Source organism: Balaenoptera borealis, assembly GCF_965194805.1.
Source record: "Balaenoptera borealis genome assembly, chromosome: 12".
Lineage (NCBI taxonomy): Eukaryota > Metazoa > Chordata > Mammalia > Artiodactyla > Balaenopteridae > Balaenoptera > Balaenoptera borealis.
In genome coordinates, this window is record NC_138869.1 from 6,981,656 (window position 1) to 7,001,498 (window position 19,843).

The window sequence follows — 19,843 nt, forward strand, 5'->3', positions numbered from 1 at the left end:
GAGCAGGTGTGACTCGGATACTCGGAGAGGGGAAAGGGCAGGCCATCCCAAGTCAGAAGAGGAAATGGCTCCGAAGGAGAGTCATTTATGGAAGAAAAGGGAATCTGAGAAAAGATTGCAACAGAAAGGGCAGGCCATCCCAAGTCAGAAGAGGAAATGGCTCCGAAGGAGAGTCATTTATGGAAGAAAAGGGAATCTGAGAAAAGATTGCAACAATAAAAACACCGTGGCCAGGGAATCCATGCAAATAGGCAGTGTGCGAGGGGGAAAATGCAGGCAGGGAGGTAAGAATGAAGGAAGGTAGGAAGGAGCACTGGGACGAGAGAGAGCTGCTAACAAGCTACCTGGCGCTGTGCTGAGAGCCGCGTGTTTGTAAACTCACCCCTTCCCGCCAGTGAAACCGCAAGGCCGTTAACCCGTCCTACGGACAAGGAAGCTGAGGTCCGGGGAGGTCAGGTGACCCGGCAGAGGCTGCGAGGCTGCCGAGGGCGGAGCTGGGCTGGGGGCCTGCGCCCGGTCGGTCGGGCTGGGTGAGTGTCGGGTGGGAGCGAGCCCGCCGCTGACGCCCCCGCCGTGCGCCCCGCAGGAAGTGCGAGCGCGCGCTGTGCCACGACTTCATGGAGTGCCAGAACGCGCCGGCGCGCATCACGTACTACCGGCTCAACTTCCAGACCGGGCTGCTGGTGCCGGCGCACATCTTCCGCATCAGCCCGGTGCCCGCCTTCGCCGGCGACACCATCGCGCTGACCATCACTAAGGGCAACGAGGAGGGCTACTTCGGCACGCGCCGCCTCAACGCCTACACGGGCGTCGTCTTCCTGCAGCGGTCCGTGCGCGAGCCGCGGGACTTCGCCCTGGACGTGGAGATGAAGCTCTGGCGGCAGGGCTCTGTCACCACCTTCCTGGCCAAGATGCACATCTTCTTCACCACCTTCGCCCTGTGAGGCGCGGCCGCGGACGAGCGCGTGGAGCCCCGGGTCCCCCGCTGGTCCGGCGCCCCGGCCGCACGCCTCTTTCCGCGCTCCCTGCCGGCCGCGTGGGGGGCGGGCGCTGTGGCCAGTTTACTCTGACCCTGTAAATTAACTTAATTTTGCTGACTTGTTCCTCGCGTTTCGGCCTCTCCTGTGCCCCCGGAGGGAGCTTTGCGCAGGCCAGTGCTGGTGCCCCGTGGATGGGGTCGGAGGATCCGAGGCTGGACGTGACCAAGACTGGAATCAGCGACCACGTTGGAGATTTTGGACTCAGCTGGGTGACCTGTCCCCAATGATGATATTCTGTTTCATGTTCCACTGTGATTAGCTCTTCACTTTTTTTTTTACATCATTTTTAAGTGTTTTTGTTTAATTATAAAAGTAGTACATGTATATTGCAAATATATATATATTCAAATAGTACAAAAGGGTTATAAAGTAAAAAAGTGAAAACAGAAGACCCGCTTCCTTTTGTGCAGTGTTTGCGCGTGCCAGCGGTGCCTGAGTGTCTTGGGGCCCCGCCTTGGGCCTCACCTTGGGTTGCTGAAAGGGCGGAAGTGGGAGCGTGCTCGCTTCTGATCCTACTTTTCCTCCTCCCGCGTTTCCCTCTTCCCTCCTCTCCTTCTCCAATTGTGGGCCTCACCTGGCTTGTCACTGTGGGCACTGTCCAGAAACTGGACATCTACGTTTAGTGTTACTTTTCTCACCTCCTGACCGACTGCTGTTCGCACCTAATGACGAACGTGTGTGAGACTGTTTAGCATAGAAATGAGCTAATGGGTAGCTAAATCCAGTTCTCTCTCGGGCCAGCCGTTTTCCGTTGGTGTTCCGTCCTGCGGAGGCTGTAACTCCGTGTCCCAGTGTACTTGGCCATTGTCGGTATTATAGCTTCACCAATGGTGCCAGGGCTGTGGGGACACATCACGGGAGGTAGGAGTAACCTGCAAAATGAGACTGGAGTGCCAGCCAGTCATTAGCAGTTCATCCAGCGAATCGTCTCTCATGTGACTACATGTCTTCCAGGACAAGGCCACTCAGGTTTGCAGCGTCCATTTCACTTTGTCAGGTTCCAAAGGCAGGAGTGAGCTCGGCTTCACCCTTTCAGCCGTCTGGTATAATGGAGCTGAGAGATGGTATTGCCTGTTTCTCCAAGCCTCATGAGATGTTAATGTACTGGACAAACGTAGTCGTTGCGTAACCTATTCATCCTTTCCCCTCAGCTACGATTCCCTTTCTCTCCATTTGTACCCCAGTTCTTCCACGTTGGGAACGGACGTTAGGTTTGGCCGTCGTGCTGGTCTAGATGAAAGGCAGCAATGGTTGTCCGGCGAGCACCCCCCCCCCCCTCCGTCCCCCGGCCCACTCCGTTCCTATAGGTAGAGGTAAGCAGGGGGCCATCTCAACCAGCAGGCGACACACAGCTGCAACCCTGAGTTTGCCAGATGGGGTGAAGGCGTCGTCCACCCCATCAGGCCCTTAGGAATTCTGACACCAAGGTTTAAAAGTCTAGTTACGGTTTCTTGCTTAGGAATCAGCCCTGCTTCCTGCATGCACAGTTGCAGCCTTGCTCCTGGGACAGCTGCATCAGATACAAAAGAAGAAAGTAGAGATGATGTCATGCCAGCATCCTCCCCCTGTGTGAAGAATGGTGCGGTCACAACAGAATCCTACCCCCACCCCCCGTCCCAGATCACCTAGAAAAGCAGAGGAATCTTCCTAGTGGGGACCTGCCTTGGCTTCCTGGTGTTGAGGGTGAACATACACTCAGGAAGGCTTGAAAGCCAGCTCTTCGCGCCTTTATCTCCCCCCGCCCCCCATGTTAGACGACTGGTGTCTCAGATGCCATTCTAACTCTCTGCCTAAACGTCATTCCAAGGAGGAGGTCTGTCTGCCCGCTGTTGACGCGGTGGGGTGTAACGTGTGATCCTTGGTTTGAAGAAATGTGATTTGGTGGTCCAGACTGGCACACTGTCTCTCGTGCCCACACTCTTACAGTATCTTGAGCATTTGCATCTACCACTGGGCTGGATGTGCAAAGCCCCTTCCAGAGTAGATGTCTCTTCCTGTCAGGACCCGTTTGTAGCCTCCTGGGGCCTCCATAATCAGTCCATCCGGCCAGCTGTGGGCAGGCCTTCCCCCCGGGGATTCTACCCCATAGCTGTCCATGGTGTCAATATCTCCAGTTGGTACAACAATTCTGTTGACGTATCGTGCCTCAGAGGGTGTGAGAGGAGTCTGTCTAGGTCCAGCCTGTCCCTGTGTTGCTGCGGCCCCCGGATGTCCACTTACTCCCTGGACCCAGGTGGCCACTTGCAAGGAGCGCCCCAGTGTGCCTCCTTGCCGATTCTAATCCCTTTCTGATCCTGGAAGGGGGTTCTTCTGAAGGGCGTCAGTGTGTCCCACTTTAAGGCACCTCTCCAGTCCCCATAGTGATTTCCATAGGGTGTGCCCATATGGACATCCCTGTAATAGGCCAGGTTTTCATTGCCCTCTGCCTGACTGTAGGACCAGGCCATTGGCCACCACCTGTAAATCAATGAAAAACCAAACGTAGGGGCAAACAGCATGCAGTTCAGCCTACCAAGCTCGTTTGTATTTACCTTCTTCCAGCCTTCCAAACAGGATGTTGTCCGTACACCTTGGTCAGTCAAGGGCTTTCATAGGGCCCCATGCAAGTGACTGTAGGATCTGGCAGCTCCTCGGTTAGAACCTCATGTGATTCCAGAGTCAGCTGTAGGGGAGAAATCTACCTGCTTGTGATTCTGCTGAGTACCTCATTGCATTCCCCTTGGGGCATCTTCCTGCACAAACCATTTCCATTTTATTATGGAACTCTTCCGGACACTGCCCTCCCTTTTAGTGTTTCTCTAACATCACCCAAGACATTATGGGTATTTCAGGTTTCAAGATTATTTTATGGTCCTCAGTCATGAGGGCAGTCTCAATCAAAGTAGCCAGCCAGTAATTGTCTCTGAAATGGAAAGCTGGTCCCAAATCCACGTTTGGCAAATTGCACAGCTTGAGGAAATAATCCTCTCACAGCTGCCCTTGTGTATCAGTCAGGGTTCTCTAGAGAAACAGAACCAATAGTGTATATATATGCATATGTGTGTGTGTGTGTGTAGATAGATAGACAGGTAGATAAAATAAGGAATTGGCTTACACAGTTATGGAGCCGAGAAGTCCCACGATCTGACCCAGGAAAGCTGGTGGAGTGATTCAGTGCAAGTCTGAGAAGTGCAAGGCCTGAGAACCAGCAGTACCGAGGACAGAAGATCAGTGTCCCAGCTCAAGCCATCAGGCAGGAAGGGCTGAATTCTTCCTTCCTCTGTCACTTAGTCCTATTCAGACCCTCAACAGATTGGGTGATGCCCAGCCACACTGAAGAGGGCAGGCTACTTTACTGAATCCACCAATTCAAACGCTGATTTCTTCCAGAAACACCCTCACAGATACACTCAGAAATAACGTTTAACCAAATATCTGGGCACCCCATGATCCAGTCGAGTTGGTACATGAAGTCAACCATCACGTCTTACTTCAGACCACCTACGATTTCCAAGGACCGCGCTCACTTAAGATCAGCTGGCTGCTGATTCCATGACCACCCTCAGGTTCAGTAATTCACTAGAATGACTCACGGAACTCAGAAAAGTGCTATACTTATTTTTACAGTTTTATTATAGCAAAAGGATGCACATCAAAATCAGCCGAGGGAAGAGACACATAGGGCAGGGTCCAGGAGGCGTCCCAACACAGTTTCTGGCTATGCCCTCCCCGTGGAGTCCCAGGTGGCATCACCTCCTCCCAGCCTTCATGTGTGAGCACTGCCCACCAGGGAAGCTCCCCTGAGCCTTTGGTATCCAGAGTTTTTATTGGAGCTGGTTGGTGGTTGGGGCACACCTATTCCCTGACACAAGGGAGCAGCATAATTGCTAGTGATTTTACCAGTGGTGACCCGGGAGCATGTCCTGGTGGAGGGGACGCTGCAGCAGATGCAACGATGCAAGCATCTGAAAAATACAACAGCAGAATTGGCTGGTTGCCACTAAGCTGTATTGCCCTGCAGAGGGACAGTGAGAAAGTTGGAGCTGTTAACAGGCAGGTATTGGCTAAGGGTGAGAGGCAGGGGCCCTCAGTGGCAGCTCCCAAAGAGGCACCTGGCTCCTGCAGTGGAAGGGCAGACCGAGCTGTGTGGCAGGCTGAAGACCTGCGTGTGAGAGTCACAGAGGTCCAGGGACGTTTGACTGCTCAGCCAAGGTCTGCCGCGGGACGTTAAGGGCTGGTGTGGAAACCTGGGGTCCTCAAAATGGAGGAGACCCTCTGGAGGTGCAGAGGAGGCCGGCCCTTTCAGTAAGAGCCAGCGCTGCTGTGCCTGAAGAGACTGCTGTTAGCTACCTTCCCTCACCACCACCAGGCAGCAGGTGCCCCCGCAGAAGCTGCCCTCACCTCCTCTGCTGGCTGCCAGGCTGATAACAGATTCAGTCTGTTTGGGAATTTTCCCTCCTGCACAGTGGAGTTCATATGTGATGGGCCTGAGCCGATGACACCCGTGTTTCCTGACACTGTGATTGGTTCCAGGATGGGTCCCGGATATACCCGAGGTCTTTGCGGGGATACTGAGATGGAGGTGGTTCTCTTGACCCTTGCCCTTGAACCTGAGGTGCTGTCGGGCCTGGAGCGGCCACCCCCACGTGGCAGCAGGTGAAAGCTGAGACTGAAGGCTGGGTGGAGCCCCCGAGGTGGCAGCGCGGACCGCAGAGCCTGAGCTCTGAAACCTACCAGGCCTGAGGCCACCCGACCTTTGAATTTTCTGCCTTTACCTTCTCTTTTGCGTAAGCTAGCTTGATTGTTTTCTGTCAAATGCAACAGGCAAAGTCCAACAGAATGCAGTAACAAGTGAGGAAGGGTGTGCCAGGCAAAGGGAATGGCATGTGCAAAGCTTCTGAGCTGGGGAAGAAGACTGGTGTGCTGGAGACTTGAGGAGTGAGGGGCGTGGTTGGAGGGTGGGGGGGCGGGGGGGGCGGAGTCACAGCAGACCTCAGATGCGACCCTAATTAATTCTCAGGGCAGTGGGGGTCTGTTGAAGCACAAAGGGGCCACCTTTGCAGTTTACAAACGTCCCTCTGGCTGCAGTCTGGAGGGTAGACGGTAGGCATGAGGGCAAGCCCTGTAGGGGGCTTTTTTTTTTTTTGGTAGTATTTTTCGTTCTGTAATGGTCTTGTTATAGGTGTCATTCAGTCTCTTGCTTTGCACCGCTTTAAACTCGTGTCGTTGTCACTGTGGGTCTGGTCTGTTGCTGCAGAGCCCTCCGTGGGGTGCCCCCCTACAGTAAACCCTGTGATGCCTCCCAGGCTGCCCTCCAGAAAGGCAGCACCAGTCAGCCTCCTGTGCCCTGTGGCCCATGGGTGGTCTCACTTGCTGACACGTGCCAAGCGGAGGAGCGGGCAGGGCCATTGGCCTGTGTGCGGGGAAGGGGGTGGTGGTGGTCCTGAGCATGGTACGTGGGTGCCCAGGCCTGCTTTATCCAAGTCACTGAGCTCCCCCAACATCAGGGCCCCTCCTGGCGAGCTGAGGGCCCGCGGGCTCCATTGCATGGCTGGCACAGTGTTTAGAAAAGTTTTGAGCCAACATGTAAACATGGAGAATTTTCACCCAAACTTGTAGGTTTTCGGTTTTTCTGGAAACCCCAGGCCTCTTCCTTCCTGTGGTTTCCCAAGGTAAAGCTATTCTTTTAAAATGTGTCAATTCGGTAGCCCCCGTGGCCCCTTAGAACCTCACGGCCCCTGCGAAACAGACCATGGCAAAGCGATGACAGCCTGGCTGGAGATGGTGAGCGTCCCGTCACGGGAGGTGTGCAAGTTGGGCCCGGAAGGTCCACTGGACATGGGATGGGGCCCTGGAGTTTCTGTCTTGTCCACGTTCCGTGATTTTGTGAGGCAGGCGTTGTCCCCTCCTGCTCTTCTGCGAGCCAGTGGGATGGAGGAGGTTCTTTCCAGCAGGCTGGACTTTCCAGGCACACGAGCCGGGCAACGGTGCCCCCTCGTGGCTGTAGCCCAGCCCGGGAGCTCTACCTGTGACCAATGCAGAGGGATGGATTTGGGCAGGTGGGATGGGGGAAGGTGTTTCTGGTGGCAGGGAGGGCCGTGGTACCTCATGGTGGTGCACGAGAGACCCTGACCATGGCCCAGTGTGGCTGGAGGGAAGGCTGTAGTGGGAGCAGAGGCTGGAGGTCTGGGGGAGGCCAGATGGGGAGGGCACCAGATGCGGAGCGAGGAGTGGTCCTCGAGGGGGACGTGGGCCTGAGTGGCGCCCTGACTTTGGCAGCGTGATCGCCCCTCCCTTGAACAGCAGGTGTGTCTGTGGCCCCAGTGCTGAGGTCTCCCGGGCTCTGCTCCTCTGCCCTATCTGTGGGACCAAGAATTCCCACCCATAAGAATCTTCCCAGCAAGTGGATTTACTGACCTGGCCTGGCCTGCCCTGCCATGGATGGGACCACCATTGACGGCCAGGTGCTTTAATGGTGGAACTGGGGGCAAATGGTGCCACCCAGAGAACTGACATGCCTGGGCTCCACCACCATCTACCGGGAGACACCACAGGGGTTCAGCCGCTGTGTTTGGGGCTCTGCATTGCTAAGATTACTTTTCATCCTGCTGTGACCTGTGAGGGAGGGCTTCTGTTCCCATTCTACAGAAGTGGAAACTGAGGCTCAGAGCATGTGACTTGCCCAAGGTCATACAGAGACTCAAACCCAGATGTGCCTGACTGCAAAAGCTCATGGCTCAAGGGAATGGGAGGACAAGGGACAAAACACTTGCAAAAGACACAGCTGATAAAGGGCAGTTATCTAAAAAACACAAAGAACTCAAAATTCAACAATAAGAAAATGAATAACCTAATTTTAAAATGGGTGAAAGATCTGAATACACACTTCACCAGAGAAGATCTACAGATGGCAAACAAGCAGGTGCAAAGATGCTCCACATCATATGTCATTAGGGAATTATAGATTAAAACAGGGAAATATCACCACACACCTCTTAGAATGGCCAAAATCTTGAATGCTGATAACACCAAATTGTGGTGAGGATGTGGATCAGCAGGCCTTCTCATTCACTGCTGGTGAGAACACAGAATTGTACGGCTACTCTGGAAGATACTTGGCAGTTTCTTACAAAATTAAAAATACTCTTTTTTTTAAAAATAAATTTATTTATTTATTTTTGGCTGTGTTGGGTCTTTGTTGTGGTGCGTGGGCTTCTCACCGCGGTGGCTTCTCCTGCTGTGGAGCACTGACTCCCGGTGTGTGGGCTCCAATAGTTGTGGCACGCAGGCTTCAGTAGTTGTGGCCCACGGGCTCCAGAGCGCAGGCTCAGTGGTTGTGGCACACGGGCTCAGTTGCTCCGCGGCATGGGGGATCCTCCCAGATCAGGGCTCGAACCCATGTCCCCCTCATTGGCAAGCTGACTCTTAACCACTGCGCCACCAGGGAAGCCCTAAAAATACTCTTTAACATACAGTTCAGCAGTTGCCATCGTTGGTATTTACCCAAATGAGCTGAAAACTTACGTGCACCCAAAAACGAGAACATGGATGTTTATAGCAGCTTTATTCATATTCGCCAAAACTAGGAAGCAACCAAGATGTCCTTCCGTAGGTGAATGGATAAATAAACTGTGGTACCTCCAGACAATGGGATATTATTCAGCACTAAGAAGAAATGAATATCAAGTCATGAAAAGACAGGAGGAACCTTAAATGCATATTACTAAGTGAAAGAAGCCAATCTGAAAAGGCTGAAACTGTATGATTCCAATTTTTATGACATTCTAGAAAAGCCAGAACTGTGGAGACAGTAAAAAGATGAGTAGTCGCCAGGAGTTTGGGGGGAGGGAGGGATGAATAGGTGGAGACCAGAGGCTGTTTAAGGGAGTGAAACTATTCTTTATGTATTATAATGGTGGACAGATGTCATTATACGTTTTCTAAACCCATAGGATGTGCACCACCAAGAGTGAACCCTCGTATAAACGATGGACTTTTGTTACTAACAGTGCAACAGGGCTCATCAGTTGTAACAAATGTAGCACTGTGATGGGGGATGCTGATGGTTAGGCAGACTGTACATGTGTGCAAGTAGGGGGTATGTGGGAACTCTGCACTTCCCACACAATATTGCTGTGAACCTAAAACTGCTCAGAAAAATAAGAAGTCACTGAGTTGCCCTAACCAGCCTCTGGAAACTCACAGTCTGGTGGGGTTTGGACACAAACAGGTACAACTATTTGGACAGTCACTGCAATGATGAGGAAGCCACGGGGGCTGTGGACACTCAGAAGAGCTATTACACTGGCATCAGGGAAGGCTCCCTGGAGGAAGTGTCTCCAGTGGGCTTTCACGGCCCAGGTGGAGTAGCAGGGCAGGCATTACAGGCAGAGGAACCAGCACGAAGAAAGACACGGAGGTATGAGGCTTTGGGGGAACAGCGGTGCAGAGTGGGGTTTCGAGAGCAGAGATGAGTCGCAGGAGGTCGGCTAGGCTGGAGGCGAGGTCTGGGTTTGCGCGGGCTCCTCTGGGCGCGGGGTGGAGGTGGGGGGTCCGCAGCGACACCTGGCGGTAGCGCGTGGAACTGCGGGCAGCCGCGCAGGCGCAGACCGGGGAGAAGCTGTGCTCGCTTGGGCGGGCACGGCTGGGCAGAGTGCCGGCCCGGTCCTGGAGCAGAAATCAGGGGGTCCGTGAATATAGATGCGCAAAATATGACATCTTTTGTTTGTCACTAACCTCTAATGGAAATGAAGCGTTTCCTTTCATTATGAGCACAGGCAACAAACCGCAGTAGCATTAGCTGTGTTCCCATCACATCTCAGGAATCTCAAAACAGCGCTTAGGCTCGTCAGTACTTTGAAATTACCACCTGCCGCTGGATCGTGTTAGGAAGCATGGTGTTAGGAAGCAGGCCCTCATTGTGCCGTAGTATAGACTTCTTTTTAGTATTTTGATAACTATAATTTCAAACTAATTGGCAGTTAAAAACCTACAGTGTCCTCCAGACTGCCAAAGGTGCCTCTGGCACACACACACGTGCACACAGATATGCACACACAAACACACATGCACATGCACACACACAGTGTTTGTGACCCCCTCCCAGGAGGAATGACGACACCAGCGAGTGCCCCGTGTAAGGTGCTGACCATGTAATTTATCGTCTGCATCTGCACACTTGGGTGCAAAAGGGGCAGCAGGTGTGCACAGACTCTACCTCGCATCGGGGGCCTATGGGGCGTCAGTGGTTGTGTCTGTGGGTGAGTGAGCCTGAGTGTGGAGGAAACAGTGGAGTGCATCTGATGTGGGGGGTGCTGTGTGTGTGCGTGTGTGTGTGTGTGTGTGTGTGTGTGTGTGTGTGTGTGTAGGGGGTCTGTCTCTGGTGTTTGGGTTCTGGCAGCCGCCTGACCTACAGCCCCGTGTTCAGCCTGGTCATTCTGGCCCTCAGGAGATTTTGCTCAGTTGTTTCCAGGGGTGGCACGTGGTATTGTGGTGGGGCCTGCCCTGCCTCGTCTGAGGGAGACAGGTAGGCTCCGTGTTGCCTTCTTGCGTCACCAAACTCATCCTCCCTCCCGTGATCACCCCCATTTTACAGATGCAGAAACTGAGGCCCAGAGAGGTTGAGTATTTTGCCCAGGACACACAGGGAGTGCAGCCATGGATGATGAGGGGCAGGATTCCTGGTCTTTCTGAACCTCGGCGTCCTTGCCTGTCATTTCAGGAGAGGAAGATGCCTGAGGCCGAGATAGAAGGGGGGTCTCAGCGTTGGCCCCTCTCCTGTGCAATTCCCATCCCGACTCCTCATCCTTCCCGGCTTCAAATCCAAGTTCCACGGCCTGGTATTACTCCCAATCCGTCCTGGTGCTCCAGCCACCGCAGCACTAGCCCTTCCTGGCTCCCTTGAGCGCCTTCACACCTCCAGGCCTCTGCCCGTTCTGTTCCCTGTGTTGGGAGTGCCTGGCAGACTCACTCATCCTGCAGACCTCTGCTCTGACCACCCCACATAGAGTTGGTACGTCCCGCTCTGCTCCCCACCGCCTCCACACAGCCCTGGGGGCAGCCCTTCTCAGGATTTACCCAGATAAACATCATCTCTGTTTCCCCAGCACTTAGCACCAGGCACAGCATAAAGTAGGCACTAATAAATGTTTATTGAATGAATAAACAAACGTGTTTGCACACCCCCTGCACCCACCCGTGAGCTGCTCGAGAGAAAGGTTGGGTCCTTTCCAGCTATTCAGGTGGTAATCAGAGTTTGTTCAACTGTCTAGGCTGGGCCCAGAGCTGCAGGAGGAGCAGGGCTGGCTGGTGGTGACGGCAGCGTTGGGCGGGGTCCCAGGCTGGGGTCTGGGAGCTGCACACCCGCCGCGTGCTCCTTGGGGGGGGTCCCCCCGAGGGTCCCCCATGGGCTCAGCCCTTTGTGGTTCTTTCACTCTCGGCCCTAAAAGGTCAGTGCTGGGCCACACCTTATCCTCTCCTCTGTCCATTTATCAGGTCGGAAGCTCAAGGCTGGTCCGGCCCAGCTGGGGCCAAGGTTTATGTGCTTGTCCTCCCTACCCCAGCCACTGTGACCCTGTGAAACACACCAGGAAGGGCGGGGACAGGAAGGGGACAGTGGGTCTCTGCGCCGGCCCCGGGACACTGTCAGCCACGTCAGGATTTATGCTTCGATGCCCCCACCCTGAGAGCTGGTCACCGGGCTGACGCCCTTGGGCTGACGCTGGGCCATCCCTGCAGGGGGCCTGGCCAGGCCTGAGGGCCGGAGCTGGCCAGGAGGCGGCAGGAAGAGCAGAGGCATGCTGAGATCCCGGCTGCCCTCACAGATCGGGCCCAGGGTGAACACAGGTCCCCCTGTCACTGATGGGGGACGGGAGCTCCCGTGGTGAGGGCGAGCATCTGAGTGCGGGCCTGAGCTGAGCCCAGCCTGGTCCAGCTGAGACACTGGTTAGGACATTGGCTAGGGCTTCGGTTTCCTCAACTGTCAATGGGCATAAATCTTAGTAGCCACCCCTTGGGCCCCTCGGACAGTGTACGTCCACGTTGGTTAACGTGGGGACACCGGCTGTTTGTGTCTGTCTGGGGGGCTCTTCCCTACTTGTTGTACCAGCCACCCCAACCCCATATTCTTTTGGGGAGCTCCCCTCCCCCATCCACGTGGTCTTCGCCGAACGCCTTCCCATCCATCCCTTCAGGCATCGGGGTCGAAGAGGGAGCCTCCTCAGGCACTGGCCGTGGCTCAGATGTTCAAGAAGTCAAGGGAGAGGTGGTGTTAGGGGGGTTGCTGGCTGCAGACTGAGTTCCAGAAGTCACAGTGGACAGGGTTGGGGGGAAGGGGAAGGTGAGCCAGAGTTGGATCAAGGGGTGCACGGAGGTGGCGTCTAAGGTCACCCAGTTGCTCAGTTAGAAATCTGGAGTGGCTGGACTCCTCTCAGTCCCCACATCCAAACCATCAGTGAGCCCTGCCTGCTGGACCCTCAGAACATTCCAGAACCCGACCTCTTCCCCGGCCTCTCCGCCTCCGTAACCCTCAGAACACTTGAGAACCCAGCCAGCTCCTCTTCCTCTCCCGTCAGCAGCCCGGCTCCAGCCGCCAGCATCTCTCACCTGGGTCCTGGCAGCGGCCTCAGCCTCATCCCTGAGCCACAGCCCTCCCGTCTGCACAGCCCTTTCTCCTCACTGCCTGAGCAGTTGTGTTAAGTAACTTGCCTGTTCTCAATCTCTCCCGCACCCCCCCTCCCCGCCCCCATGGTTTGCCATCACACCCAGGATAAATGTCAGTTCCTTACTGCAGCCTGTTAAGACCCTCCTAGTTCTGGCTCCTGCCCACCCCCTGACCTGACCTCACATCCTTCACTCCCACATCCACCGACAGCGGCTCACTGTTCCTGATCCCGCCTAGTGCGTCATGGTCTTTGCACTGCTGTTTCCTCTGACTGGAACGCTTGATTCCCAGGTACTCATAAGACTCCTGTCCTCCCTTCGTGCGGGTCTTTCCTCAATTGTCACCTCCCCACAGAGGTCTTCCCTGACCCCACATCTACAATAAACCCCCGACCCACTGCCTAGCATTCCTGGTCTTCTTAGCCATTTTTATTTACCTTTAAAGCACATGCACTGGTAATATTTTGTATATTTAGTTGTGTGATTACCGTCTGGAGTCCCTGCTAGACGGACCCAGTGGTGTGATGCGTGCTACGCTGGGGGCGACTCGGGGCCCTGGGGGGGGGGACTCGGAGCATGGCGCTGCCCCTCTCGGCCTCAGTTTCTCCTCTGTACCCTGAGGCCTGGGCCCTCCCTCTGGCACCGCCTGCTAATGTGATGTGGGTAATTCTGAGTCCTCGCTTTGTCCTGGAAGAGAGGTTGCCATGGAAACAGAGGCTGAGGCTCCAGCGGAGGAGCATCCACCTCCCTTTGTTAGATCCAGGGAAGGCTGCCTTCTGGGGGCCCCGCTGCCTGGTTTTGGGGAAGAATGCCGCCTGAGGTCTGTGCTTGTTGAGGGGCAAGGCCGGCCATCCTCCTCACCGTCCAGCCTGCCATTCGCTCCATCAGTTTGTGAGACACTTGTTGGAAGGGCAGAAGTCACCGGGTGGGGTGGAGGATCAGGGGCCCAGGGACCCAAGGCATCTGGACCCAACCCTGTGTTTAGGCAAGTCCGCTGCCCTTCTCTGCACCCCCAGCCCTGGCATTTCCATCAGCTCACAGCTCTGCTTTGAGAAGATCGATGCTGAGCCCCCTTCACAGTGCCCAGGCCTACGGGGCAGTATGCAGCTCTGCTGGGGGTGGGTGGGGTCCCCGCTAGGTTCCACCAAAGACGTGCCCTGAGAGGTCAGGGCGCCGGCGCTGCAGGAAGCCCTGCTCTGCCTCCCGGCCAATCGCGGCCGGAAGGTCCCTGACCCGGGGCTGGGGTGTGGCCGCTCTCTTCCCGTCCTGTTGCTGCCCGGTCTGGAGGGGTAGGAAGCCCGGGCCCCCCGGAAGGGCCGCCCTTCGCACAGGTGGCAGGGCCTGGCCGTGCGGAGTCGCTCCCTCCCGCCGCCCCGCGCCCCATCCCCGCTCCCCTGCCACCTGGCGCCCCGTTGGGCTCCCCGCTGGGCTCCCCGGGTACCGCAGGAAGGTCGGAGCCGCACCGCAAGACGCCGCCAGGGGGCGCTGCGGCGCTGCGGGTCTCCCGGCTGCTCCCCAGGCCCAGGCGATGGACCGCCCGCCTCACCCCTCGGTCTGGCTGCTCATCGCTGCCCGGGGAGGCGGGCCGGCGGCTCAGACCCCGACATCGCCGCGGCTCACGCTTGAGCGCCCACCGACAGGTGCCCCTGGCGGAAGCCGCCCCCTCAAGGCATCCTGGGCCACTTCTCCGAAGGGCACGGGTGCGCAGAGATCTCTGGGCACCGATGTTTTCCTGGAGAGCCGAAGGCTGAGTTCTCGAAAACGTTCCATGAAGGAGCTTGCAGTCTCTTCGGTGTCTGTAATACTGCGTTTTCCAAATTCTAGTACCAGAATTCTGGGCTCCATGCGCTCTAAATTTTAGCACAGAGCCTGGAGCCGGATGTCTTGGCTTCAAATCCCCCCTCTGCCACTAAGCAGCTAGTGCCGGTGGGCAAGCCCTTAACTTCTCTGTGCCTTGTTTCCTCACCTGAGAGATGGCTGCACATCACCATCTCTGTGAAGTGGGGATTATTATCACTCATCACAGCGTGTTTGACTCATGGGCTCAGAAACCCAGAGACACAACTGGAGGTGCAGAGTCAGGAAGCTGAGAGACGCAGTTTGTGTGAACCCTGTTGGCTGGGGGCGTCCACAGACATTTGGCCCAGACTTTTCTGTTGCTGGGAAGAAAAGGACCAGGGGCCCTAGGAGGTTGAGCTGTAGAAGCTGAAGTCTGTGTGGGGTCCAGACCGTGGCCTGGGAGACGCCGGCCAGCTGGGTGCTGTGTGCACGTCGTGGGGTGCTCCGAACCTGTCTCCCCACCCGTGAACGGGATGCAGACGCCTCTCACGTAGGGCTGAGGAGGCGCATCCAGGATGCCGCGTGGCACACAGTAGGTGCTCAGTAAACGTGGGTGGCTGCCTCGTCTAGTTCCGTCACACAGTAGGAGAGGGGCTTGTATGGGGAGGCCTGGGGCAAGCCAGCCCATTCACCCGGAAGAGGGCAATGGCAGCTGCTGTCGGGCCATCTTGGAAGGGTGCTGGGCAGGTGGATGGCAGCCCTCACTTCCACTGGCTGTCCCCCTGGCCTGGGCACAGCCCCCTGCTGAGGCTGCCATCCCCTGAGCAGCAGGGCACCATGGGCAGTCGCTGCAGGACCAGGAAAGCACATCAGGGGCAGGTTCTTGTGAAAGGCACAGATTCAGCATGGGGACAGGATCATTGGCAATGAGGTGGGGGCTACCAGGGTCCTAGGGAACTTCGTGACCATCTCACTAGCCCCACACTGTGCCTAAGAGGAGCTGAAGCCAGCGAGGATAAAGGACTTGCCCAGGGTCACGTGGCTAGACAGAGGAGGGTGGGACGAAGCGGGGCTGAGCCCGTATGCCTCTCCTGCAAACAATATCCAGGCCAGGTTCACTTCTGCAGACCTTTCGGCATGAAGATTTGCTTGCTGTGTGAATGACTGTGTCCGTCAAGCCACATTACCAAAGGCCTATGCTTGCAATGAGGGAGGGGATGTCCAGTTCTGCTTTGCTCTTCTCTGAGCTCCTTGGTTCCTGTGCTCAGCTCCAGATCCTTCAGCGGACTCTGAGATGGAGAGCAACTCCTGGAGACTCCTTCCTGTGAACAGATGGAGTGGCTCGGCCAGGAGAAGCACAGCCTCAGGGGTTCCAGCTGCTGTCCCTAATTCTCTGCAGGGTTGTCCTGGGGCAGGAGGGCCTGGGAGGCCTCTGGGTTGGCACCCTTGGGCTGGGACTCTTGGGAAGATAGGGCCAAAACCTGTGAGGAAGTGCCCCCATTTTACTCATAGCTGCCCCATAATGGGGGTTAGCAGGTTGGGATGGCCATTTGACAGGAATGCTCATGCAGCTGTTTGTTCAAAAGTCATTACTGAGCACCTACTGTATGCCAGACACTGGAGCTGACATTATTTTGCTGGAGAAAGGGACAGTGAACAAATAAAATTAGAATGTGATGGCAGGTGGTGACAAGTATGAAGAGGGACAACAGAGCAGAGTCTGGGCAGAGGGAACACGGGGGCCTGGGTTGCAGAGCAGAGGTGTCACAGGACCAGACACCTGGATGATGGGAAGGTGGCTGCCATGTGAAAGGCCGGAAGGGTCCCAGGCAGAGGGATCTGCAAGGGCAAAAGCCGGGAAGTAAGAATGTGCCGGTATGGCTGGAGTGGGGTGGGTGAGACTCCAGAGAAGGGCTGTGCCTCATGCCCGAGGGCCCCCTTGCCTCCTGCCCAGTGCAGACACCCCTTCCTCACTCAAGCTGGCTCCAAGACCCCAAAGCTGTCTGCAAGAGGCTGTGTTGACTCCTTTGGCCACATGGGGGCAACAGAGAACACCACTGGGAAGGACTGGGGAGGCTGGGCTGGATCTGAGCGCCTTGCGGGCTCTCGGGACCCCCGTCGGGAACCAGGGCTGAATACTGGACCCCTCCCTCTCCGCTCCTCTGCATCCATCCTGCTACTCTCTTCTCAAGCTCCTCCCTTCTAACCAGCAGGGACACAGGCTACAGTCCTGGCTCCAGCTCTTGAGGTAAGGTGGGTCCCCCTGGAGACTGGAATCTGCATCTGTGAGGTGGGAACAGAGTTCCATCTCGAGGAGCGCGTAGGTCCCAGTAACGGTGTCTGTTTGCCGTCTTGTGTGCCTCGGCCAATTAGCTATGTGGCCTGGGGCCACCTGCTTACACTCTTTGAGCCTCAGTTTCCCGCCTGTAAAATGGGGATGATGGGAGAACAATGGCGGGGAATCTTGTGCGAGAAAACTGACAAAATGCATCATGCACACCAGGGACTCAGCACAGAACCTGGCCCTTAGTAAATGCTCCATGGTGATACTCGGTCACGACAAGCGCATTCATGACGGGGGGCGCAGAGCCGAGAGAGACCTGCAGTTCAGATGAGAAGCTGAAGCTTATGAAGAGGGAGGGTGGTTTGCCCAACTTTACTCGCCAGGAACCAGGCGGAGAGCCCCGCCAAGACTGCCTGTCAACCCGGCCACGGCCATCCTGCAGCTGACACGGGACTGGAATCCAGGACGCCCGCTTTGTGGCCGCAGCTTATCCTGCCCTTCCAGAGAGCCTCCGCCTTCAAGGCCCCTGTCCCCAGCCTATCACCCAGCTGTGGACGCTCCTCCCCGCGGTGGCTGTCCAGGCCCTGCTTGCACACCCCCAGGGAGGTCACCTGTCTCCCTGACAGGCCGGTGCTGGGCCTCTGTAGAACTCCAGGAAGGAGCTTGCGAGGGCGGGCACTTTTCAGGCTGTGGCGCCTGGGTTCCTTTTTCTCCCCAGCGTCCCCTGTGCCAGACTGTGGAGGACTAGAGACCTGGAAATCTTGGAATGCCACATTCTTGGAAACCTGGTCCCTTCCCGCCTTTGAATTCTTAGAGCTTCCTCTTGGAGCTGGGGCCCCTCGTTTCCGATGGAGCCTGTGGGAGCGCCCCTTGATTTTGATGTCCTTTGGGGTGAAGGAAGTGTTTCTGGAGGGTGGGCCGTAGGGGTGGGGCAGCTGGAGGTGATGGCGGGGGTGGGAGGTGGGACAAGAGAAGGAGGGGGTTTGGGGGAGCAGCGTGTGGACCCCTGTGGGGTAAACCCTTCTCCCAGTGGGTGCACCTCTCCCTGTGGTGTTTTGTGGGCAGTCTTCCGAGCCCCTTTTTTTCCACGTCCTTGTGAAACACCACAGCCCTCTTGGAGTAATTCCTCCGAAACCTCGAATACCTCCAGCGTCTCCCAGGGTATTTTTCTTGTGGTTAAGGTGGTATTTACAGTGAAAACAGCTATTGAAGCGAATCGTGAAAATAATGTCAGTGTTTCCACTTTTGACAAAAATGGGAAGGCAGGTGGTTTCTTGTCTGCGATAAGCGCATCTGCTCCTGCAATAATTACTATTTGAGATAATTATGAAAAAGAATTTAAATACTTAAGGCATGCACAGGGGCCAGGACAACTTTCTTTCGCCTTATTCATAATTTCTCCTACAAGTCGGAGTCTTGTCCCGACGTGGGCCGAGGGAGGGGCCCTGGGAGGCCGTGGGCCAGCGCCCAGACCCCACCGCTGGGGCTGGGTCAGGAAGAGCGTGGGTCTTGGAATAGGACACACCTGGGTTGCATCTGGATTTGTCAGGGGAGTGACTGTGGACAGTTTCCTCCGCGCCTCAGTTTCCTTATCTGTGAAATGGGGTTAATACTTGAGTGTGCCTTAGAGGATTGTGATGAAGCCGCGCTCTGTACAGTGCACAGCGGGGCTCAGTATGGGCCGGGTCCCGTCGCATGCCGTGCGAGGCCTGGGCCGGCTCCTGCAGCTCCCTTGCCCATGGAGATAGACACCCAGTCCTCGAGAAGCCCAGTGAGTTTGAGTTCCCTCCCTCCCTCCAATCTCCTGCAGGACGTCTTCCTGGGATGCAGACTTCAGAAGCGGCAGGTCAGCAAATACCCGTGAGCTTGGAGAGGAGTAGCCTCAGGGAGTCCTGGTCCCCGTCCCCAGGTGAGCCCAGAGAGTGCCTCAGGTGTCCCAGTCAGAGCTCAGCAGGGCTGGGCTGAGCTAGGATGTCGGGAAAGAAGTGTTCTTTCTGTCACCTGAGGTGTCTCAGCCGGACCTGAGTGACCATGTGCGAGGGATGCCAGGGGAGGGACAGGGTTTGGGTCAGAGGACTCCTGAGGACCTCTGGTCTTAAGATTTAAGGGCAAATCAGAACCCAGGAATCCTGGGTCCTGGGGGGGGGCTAGGGAAAGCAGATGTGGAGGGCGGTGCCAGGGCTGATGAAGCACACATGCGGCCCAGAGAGGGGAAGGGCCTTGCCCAGGCTCACGTAGACGCCCTGGCAGAGCCCAGGCCTCCAGTGCCTCCACCCAGGGCTGCCTCTAGGGATCTTGGGATCACCGTGGGTGAGAATGAGGCAGCGGGCTGGCCTGGGCGACCTTGGGCGAAGAAGGTCCTGTGACCCACTGGAGCAGAAATCAGAGGAGCTGGCCCAAGGCTCACAAGAAGACAAGGCAGGTGCCTCAGTTCCACGCTGGCCCTGCCCTGACTCATCATCTGGCGCACAGGTCCATGCCTCACTCCATTCCACTTGCCCCGTCTAGGCAGTAAGAGGGTTGGACTGTAAATGAAAACCCCAAAGAGCAATGACTTAAACAAGAGAGAAATTTCTCTCTCTTTCACATCTAAACCTAGGGGTATGTGTAGGGGTCGTGTGAGGACCAGCCTCCCTCTATCTCCTGGCCCTACCAAACAGAGGTGGAGATCTGGTCCTTGGGGTCCAAGATGGCTGCCAGAGTTCCAGCTATCACATCTGATTTCTAAGCAGCAGAAAGGAGGAAGGAGGAAAGAAGAAAAGGGGGCAAAGTGTGGGTATCAGATGTCTTTTAAGAAAGGCTCATGGAAGTTGATGCTTGACACTGTTTCTTACATCCTGCTGGTCAGAGCTGAGTCACATGACCAGTCCTAGATGTGCAGAGACTGGGAATGAGGTCTTCATACCGGAAGCCCAGCTGAAAATCAGAGAAAGAAGGGGAGGGTGGTGCTGGGGGCCACCAGCTGACTCTGCCATAGCATGATCTCGTGGGGCCTTTCTGCTTTGACTCTTGAGGGGACTGAGGGTCTGGAATTGTGCAATCTGCCATGTCCAGACTTTCAAGAAAAGAACGTGGGCTAAATTGAAATAAGTTTTCAAAT

The 19,843-nt window shown here is 56.0% G+C and overlaps 1 protein-coding gene and 1 pseudogene across 5 annotated transcripts in view; both read left to right on the plus strand.

Annotated features, from left to right (window-relative positions):
- Positions 1 to 1,429, plus strand: part of FBLN2 (fibulin 2) — a 76,569-nt gene extending 75,140 nt beyond the window's left edge. For all 4 annotated transcript variants that reach the window (XM_082345196.1, XM_082345197.1, XM_082345198.1 and 1 more), the window contains one exon: positions 587 to 1,429. In XM_082345196.1, coding sequence (XP_082201322.1) covers positions 587 to 944 — 358 coding nt within the window. In that variant the 3' untranslated portion in view covers positions 945 to 1,429. The remainder of the gene's footprint in view (positions 1 to 586) is intronic.
- The window catches only part of LOC309607107 (shieldin complex subunit 3 pseudogene), a 296,341-nt pseudogene that overhangs the window by 41,191 nt on the left and 235,307 nt on the right, over positions 1 to 19,843 (plus strand). The gene's annotated exons all lie outside the window — the stretch shown is intronic.